Genomic DNA, 7,807 nt, shown 5'->3' with positions numbered 1-7,807 from the left:
TCCTTGTAATAGAATGAGCAGTACTCTGTGACCCACGTTTTGATCGCTGACCAAATCTCTAAACCGTCAACCGCATAAGGGTAATCCTCGATCAAAAGCTTAACACCACTTTCGCTATTAGGATCTTCCACGGCAACTCCTCTGCGGAAACAAAGCAATTTAAGGTTACGTGTCCCGCAAGACTCTAGTTTTACTTGTGACTCAAGAATTGTGTAGAAAGAGACTTGATGCTTTACCTTTTGACGAGATCTTTGGGGAGAGCTTGATCGGTGAAAACCCAATTCTTGTAAATTGAAGAAGACAGTTCCATGGCGTATCGACCGGGGAAGACCGTTATCTCCAGAATCCCGTCTGAGTTTATGAGGACATGTCGCGCCAATGCATTGATGTTCATCGTGTCACGGAAATGAGGATGTAGAAGCTTATAGATCGGATGGACCACACTGAGTTGCCTATTCGACGCTATTATAAACGGTTCAATCACCGCATGCGTCTGCAACCTGCAAAAACCATCAACGAACCGATTACTTCAAACCGAAAATCAAATCTTTCTAGATAGTCCACAACGTTCTCAACATTTATTTACCAATGGCTTATAAGCTGGTGATAACCGGAATCATTAACCGCCGCGTAAGCCTTTGCAAGCTGCCAAACCGATGCCTCTACTCCCGTCTCTGCTGGTGTAAAAACTTTGCTCACGGATCCATGTGGTTCGCCTTGTGGGTGTGGAAGACTCAGCTCTATGGCGAGAGGCTTCAGTGTTCCGTCATCTTGAAGCAGCAGAAGGGTTCGAGTCGCGTAGGTTTTAGTATTTGTTGAGTTTATCCGCGTCAGGAAAGGCATTATTGCATCGTGGTGATCCAATATGTATAGCTTATTCTGTTCCAAAGCCTTTTTTATACACAACACAAAACAAAACTAACTGCAGTTAGCTACAAATGGCTATAAATCGGTTACTTGTCAAACAAGAAAGCTATATGATACTTACGTCTTGGAGATTGAGGCCGTTCATGTACGCTTCTATGTGCTCTTCGCGTATCGAGCTATCTTGATTTCCATACTTTGCAGAGTCCAGATTGCTCTTTGGTGGAAACTCCTGCATTTTTGTATATCCAAATTGTTTAGTAATCAAGCGAGATCAATCGAAGAATTTCAATTATTCCAAAGAAAAAGTTGAATGATAAGATTTAAAACCTGGAGGCGACTAATCACCACTGGATTGAGACCAGCCAGCATTTCCCTGGCAAACTCTTCATCGGTTCTCCAAGCAGACCTACTCTCTGTAACAATATAGGATCACTGTATGTCAAAATCTATAAAAAAAAGTTTAGGTCTAAATCGACTATCTAACTGTTTATACGTTACCTTTGAGAATGTCAGGCAATGGAAACTTCAAGAACCCGCGTTCTCCGCCATTACGAATGAGCTCTCTAAAAATCTCCCATGGAATAATGTCACGGAGCTTAGAAATGGTGTGACCATTGGCAAGCTTAATACTACCGTCATAAAGGTGAAAAACATCTCCAAAGGAGTCAAACTCGTTGATGCTCTTGTTGCAAACAGAGGCGATCTCAGGGACGAGCACTTGAGTCACCGCTTTGAGTGCGTAAACGAGGACGTCAGAGAACTTCACATGACTAAACCGCTCATCCCGTGGCACGTATATGTTTAGGTTGAGCAAAGCCAGCTTGCTCTCGGACTTAGGGTCTGATCAAACAATGACGTATATGTCAAGTAACCATTGAGTTTTGCAATGTATATATGATTTCAAAAGTTTGAGTTGACTAACCGGATTTATTGGGTTTACGACCGGTTTTTCCACGACGGGGATAAGGAAGATCAGGTGAACCACCGAGAACCGGACGGACTGAGTTAGGACCTTTCTCCGGAGCACCTAAGTCGTTGTAATAAGCGTAGTCGTAAACTCTGTCCCATTCTTTGAGTTCTCCTCCTTTCTCATTACCTCTTAGATTCATTAGCTCTTCCTTTCTTAGCTCTTTCAGTAGCTCCGGCGTCTTACTTGGAAGATATGCCTTTTTTTTTAGTTTAAATGAAGAAAAAAAAAATTAAAAAGTTGGTACTTCCAGGTCAATTTTGTGTATTATATTATGACCCCAATTCGTTTTAGCGAGTTACATTGTTTGAGAAGAAAACGCGGTCGGAACGGTATCGGTGACTCGGGTAGATCCAAGAATTGCATATGAAATGTATCGGACCGCCTTCACTTTCCGGGAAGCCGCGGAGGGTGAGTGACTTAAGGTAGAATTGGCTATGGTGGTGGTTCTTGATCACAAACGCAGCCGGTGGTCCCATTGACTCGTCCCAATCAAACGTGACTCCGAACGTGGTTTCCTCAGCGGTTACTGACGTTTTTATTTTTGTTACCCAATTCTCCAGATGTGCTGCTTTCCCAAGTCTACCTCTCTTCTCATTGGCTGATACATAATATCCAAAATATTATTTTATTTAAAGTAAACCACAGAAACTTAGGTTTATAAGAAGAATGAAACTACTATAGTGACTACTAATCCTAGTTTACTCTCAAATTTGGTTGATTTAAGAAAAAACAGAGTTATAAAAGATGGAAACTTTAGTGATGAAATGGAAAAAAAGAGGATAACTTTTAAGATGTGGATCTGAATGCAAATTGTAAACGGGTCGGGTAAAAGAAAGAATGAATACCCGGGCCGGGTTGGAGAGAGCTGNTTCGTTTTAGCGTGTTACCTTGTTAGAGAAGAAAACGCGGTCGGAACGGTAACGGTGACTCGGGTAGATCCAAGAATTGCATATGAAATGTATCGGACCGCCTTCGCCTTCCGGGAAGCCCCGGAGAGTAAGAGACTTGAGGTAGAATTGGCTATGGTGGTGGTTCTTGATCACAAACGCAGCCGGTGGTCCCATTGACTCGTCCCAATCAAACGTGACTCCAAACGTGGTTTCCTCAGCGGTTACTGACGTTTTTATTTTTGTTACCCAATTCTCCAGGTGTGCTGCTTTCCCAAGTCTACCTCTCTTCTCATTGGCTGATACATAATATCCAAAATATTATTTTATTTAAAGTAAAACACAGAAACTTAGGTTTATAACAAGAATGAAACTTCTATAGTAATCTTAGTTTATTATCAAATTTGATTGATTTAAGGAAAAACAGAGTAATAAAAGATGGAAACTTTAGTGATGAAATGGAAAAAAAAGAGGATAACTTTTAAGATGCAAATTGTAAACGGGTCGGGTAAAAGAAAGAATGAATACCCGGGTCGGGTTGGAGAGAGCTGATAAGGTGAAGAGAGATGCGACGACCAAGAAGTTCATGGATTCGATCAAGAAGAGAAGCCATGACGTCTTTGAAATCAAGAAGGTTCTTCTTCATCACAACCACTTCTCCTTCTATCTTCATCGTCTTAGTCTTCTTGGGGTATGATACGAAGATAATAAAGAGAGATGTGTGAGATTATAAGAATGTTCTTCTTTTTCGCATATTACACAAATCTGATGTGATACTCTATTTATATTGAATCTAGACTGAACACCAAGGGTTTTAGTTTCTACGTTCTTTTTCTACAATAAATTACTTATCCAATTTCAGTAAAAGCTTTTCCTCAAAACTACACCAAGTACTATTAATACCCACCTTGTAAATGATTTATACATTTCATATATTAGTCTATATACGTCCACTTACTAGTTTTAGTCAAATGTATTTCAATTTGCTAATGGTTCATTTACTAGTTTTAGTAAATGGTTCATTTACTACTTTTGGTCAAATGTACTAACGAAGGATCATTAACTTTGTGGAGATCAAATTATGCTCCCAAGGAGATCATTAACTTCATGTAGAATCTTAACTTGAAAAAAGTTTACAAAACCTGAAAAATGCGCACGTGCAACATTTGTTAGGAATTTGAAGTCAATTGTTCGAATTAAGACTGCGTGGTCGTTACTTTGAAACAATTTATAGAGCATTTTTTAAATACTACTCCTATGTTCTTTTGTGAAAATTAACTACAAAACATGCATATATATATATATATATACTCCATCCGTTTCAAAATATAAGATGTTTTAAGCAAAACACGCAGATTAAGAAGTCTTTACTTTTAACAAGTTCAACCAATCAGAAACAATACTGCATAAACAGAAAATACTCCCTCTGTCTCACAAAGATTGAAGTTTTAGAGAATTTTCTTTGTCCCAACAAGATTGATGTTTTGAATATTTTTAATAAATTTTTGTTTTAATGATTACTGATGCTGTAGAGTGTATGGAGTGTAAAAGTGGGAAGGTGGGAAAGTGAGAAAGTATTAGAAAAATAAATCATATATTCTCTCTGTCTTAATATGTGTGTAAAATCCTAAACTTCAATCTTTATGAGACAGAGGGAGTATTAAACTAATCTAAAAGTTGCATTGAAATTAATTTGAAAGCATCTTATATTATGAAACAAAAAACTTCTCCAAAACATTCTATATTTTGAAACGGAGAGAGTATACTAGAAGTATTTAGTCAAAAAAAAATATATACTAGAAGTAGACTCGCGCATCGCTTTATAATAATTTTAACATATTTTAGATTTATTAAAATATTTAAAACTTTATATTTTGTGTTTCGATATATTATCTTATGTTTGTTATTTATTTTGTTTTAAAATAAGTATTCTCAATCACTTAAAGTGAATGACTATTGATTAGTTAAGCATTAAACTGAAATTTTTTGTTAATATGAAAGGTTACTTTAAAATATTTTATTTTAGAACTCTTTATATTTTGATGCACAATCAAGACGTACAAATATTTTTTACATTGAGAAAAGAACATTGATTACATAGAAAATAAAATACGGCTGAGCATGGACATGATGTATTAGTTTGTTCGCTTTTAACATAATCTATAAAACATCAATATCTTCTAAAACTAGACACATCTAAGAAGGACGAGACAATAGCTTGAATTTCTCGAATAACCTCTTCTTGAGCCGAAACTCATGCTCTTAAATAATTTTGATATTTATATATTACCCAACATGCTTAAAAAGTTTATTATTATAATTTGAATGTTTTAGCAATAAAATATTTTAATCTTAATGAATTATACAAATGACTTCAAATGCATTTGTGTTCTAGAAGTATAATTTTTGTGTTTCTTGATTAATTGCATTTGGAAAAGAAAGTTCTCTGTTAGATATTTCTATATTTTTATCACGTACTTTATATTTATTGAACATACTAAATGCAAACTGAATTTTAGTTTAGCATTGAATAAATAAATGTTATTAATATATACTGATATATTATTATATCCAATAAAATTTGCTTTTTTGTGTTATACTTTTCTGTTTGGAAATAATATATATATATATATATATATATATATATATATATATATGTTGTATTATACTCAAAATGACCAACGAAAAAGAGTAAAAACATACCATCATATTATCAAGTTACTTTTTTTAGTGTTAACAATATAACCTAAGAGAACATAAAATAATTGTTCACCAGATAAATTTATTTTTTCTTTCTATATTTTTATTTCTAAAATCATGTGATGGATGGAAGAAGAGATAACTCAGATCTTCCTACTTCTCCAAGACATTGGCTGCAAATGGTTGCATAAAATTGAAAGAGTTGGAAATATTAAGCTGAACAAAATTAGGTTGAACATTATTCAACCCATTCATCTCCAAAATAGTGGTCGAACAAGTTGAACAAATTTGCTGTAGGATTAGTTTATTTTTTCAACTTTTTAAGTTGAATGGGTTGAATAGTTTTTTCCAACTTTTTCAATCTCTTCCATTCAAATGGTGAAACTTAGTTGAATAATTTTTTTCAACTCCTTCAACCTTTTCAATTGTGCAACCATTTGCACCCATTATTTTCTTTCTCTTTCCCTCCGTCTCTATCTCTAGAATGTAAATGGGATTAGCTTAGGGTGATCTTTGGATCTTTCGACTTGATAAAACACGTGGTAGAGGTGAGTCTTCTTAAATGAGTATTGATGAATCTTGCACACATGGTCAAATCCTATTGTCTTGCTCTGCTTGCGGGTAAGCACTATCATCACATCATCAACAATCGATCATGACTAGAAAAAATAATGAAACATATGAGAAGAGAAAATAAGTGCATACATAGTATAACCCAAACGATAATGTTGTGAAAAGAAATTAGATGTTAATTATATTTAAAAAAAATAATTAAGGCTAAACTGTGTAAGAAAATAAAAAATGAATTTGGAAGAATCACATTGTAATGACCCTCACCAAGGGTAAAAAAATCCCAAAATAAAAATTCAAGGAAATGACTTGAGAAAGACTCAAAAGGAAGAAGAAATTAAACAAAGAAGAACGACCAGAAGAAGTCCGAGAAAATATTCGTGAGTCGAGAAATAGCCGAGCCAAGATTGGAGTGACCGGAGGTGAGATCGAGGCCTTAAGATCGACTAAAAATTAATGGTTTATGCGGAAACGACATCCGCGGGAAAGTCGAGTAAGAACCGAGGAAGAATACCGAGACGTCCAAGGGATGTTCGGAGAATGTCCGGGAAAAGATCAAGATGACCGAAGAGAATCAAGAAGGTTGGGGATGGTCGAGAAAATTGTCCGAGGAGTCGAGAAAATTGACCGAGAAGCCGAGAAAAGTAGTCCGGGGAATACCGGAAGTCTGAGAGACCAAGAAAAGAGTGTCCGAGAACTATCGGGAGAACCGATACGGTCCGGGAAATGTCGAGAGGAACGTCCGGGTGAGACCGAAGAATGCCGAGAGATGGGTTATGTCGAGAAACGTCGACCGAGAGACGGGTTTTACCAAGAAACATCGGACAAGAGACGAGGAGTGCCGAGAAATCTTGACCGAGAGTCGAGTTGGGCTGAGGAAAAATGGGAAATTTTATTTTCTAAAAATCTGACCAATCAGATTACATGCAATCACATGCACTAATAAAATAATTTTCATGCACTAATAGAGGGGAGTTAGTGGACTAAATGGCGATTAATTATTGGGGGGTGTTAATCACGCTCAACATGCAACTAAGGAGCTCGCCACTTGTCAAGAAGCACTAAGAGAAAAGAGGGAGAGCTCGAGCCTATAAATAGAGGATGTGAGACTTCATTCCTCACTTTTCTCATTTTGCTCTCAAACACTAAAACACCAAAGTCTTGTTTTTCTCTCAAAGTCGAGAGAGACCGAGAGAGTTTGTCGAGAAAGACCGAGAGAGATTGTCGAAAGACAGATCGAGAGAGATCGAGAGGGAGATCGTCGACGCTACGTCAAAAGAAGACCGAGAAAAGAAGGAGTTTTCTGTCGAAGACTTCATCGACAACGAACCGGTGTTAGTGTCGAAGAGATCATCGAGAAAATACGGTGATTGTGTCGAAGAAGAAAGACCCAGAGGAGAAGCGGTTGTGTCGAGAAAGAAAAACCAAGAGACGAGACGCGGTTTTGATCGAGTGAAGCCGAGAAACAAAGTTGGTTGCGGAACGAAGCGGTCGAAGAAGCGGGGAGCTGTCGACGCGAAAACTGTCTGATCGGGTGGTGCGGTGAAGTCCAGTAATCATCGACGAACGCGTCCAAGATGTGAGTCTGTGGTAAGGCATGTAGAGTAGATGCATGTAGTTTCGGTTAAAAGTTGATGCATGCAAATATGGTAGGATTCAAGTTAGAATCACCATGTGAAAATGAACAAGTTGCATGATAAGTAATTTGGACTCACCTAAAATTTGGTTAAGAGGATTGCATGCATGACGAGATTTAGTGAATTTACTAGCAATATTTCTTGCTTAAAATTGGTTGCATGCGTGAGTAAATTGG

The 7,807-nt window shown here is 36.9% G+C and overlaps 2 protein-coding genes across 2 annotated transcripts in view; one reads left to right on the top strand and one right to left on the bottom strand.

Annotated features, from left to right (window-relative positions):
- LOC104715474 (linoleate 9S-lipoxygenase 5, chloroplastic-like) overlaps nt 1–3,407 on the bottom strand; it is a 4,873-nt gene extending 1,466 nt beyond the window's left edge. Inside the window, exons 1-9 of the mRNA XM_010432877.2 lie at nt 3,253–3,407; nt 2,725–3,023; nt 1,790–2,033; nt 1,366–1,707; nt 1,195–1,280; nt 989–1,096; nt 587–891; nt 237–500; nt 1–141 (exon numbers count right to left, since the gene is read on the bottom strand). Of these exons, the coding sequence (XP_010431179.1) occupies nt 1–141; nt 237–500; nt 587–891; nt 989–1,096; nt 1,195–1,280; nt 1,366–1,707; nt 1,790–2,033; nt 2,725–3,023; nt 3,253–3,397 (1,934 nt within the window). The 5' untranslated portion in view covers nt 3,398–3,407. The remainder of the gene's footprint in view (nt 142–236; nt 501–586; nt 892–988; nt 1,097–1,194; nt 1,281–1,365; nt 1,708–1,789; nt 2,034–2,724; nt 3,024–3,252) is intronic.
- Nucleotides 6,458–7,524, top strand: LOC104715473 (histone-lysine N-methyltransferase, H3 lysine-79 specific-like). The gene is made up of 2 exons (XM_010432876.1): nt 6,458–6,798; nt 7,173–7,524. Exons 1-2 carry the CDS (start codon nt 6,458–6,460, stop codon nt 7,522–7,524), a joined length of 693 nt encoding a protein of 230 aa, XP_010431178.1.

This window comes from Camelina sativa, chromosome 9 (assembly GCF_000633955.1).
Source record: "Camelina sativa cultivar DH55 chromosome 9, Cs, whole genome shotgun sequence".
Lineage (NCBI taxonomy): Eukaryota > Viridiplantae > Streptophyta > Magnoliopsida > Brassicales > Brassicaceae > Camelina > Camelina sativa.
The sequence above is the reverse complement of the archived record's forward strand: the minus strand, read 5'-3'. Positions and strand labels throughout refer to the sequence as shown.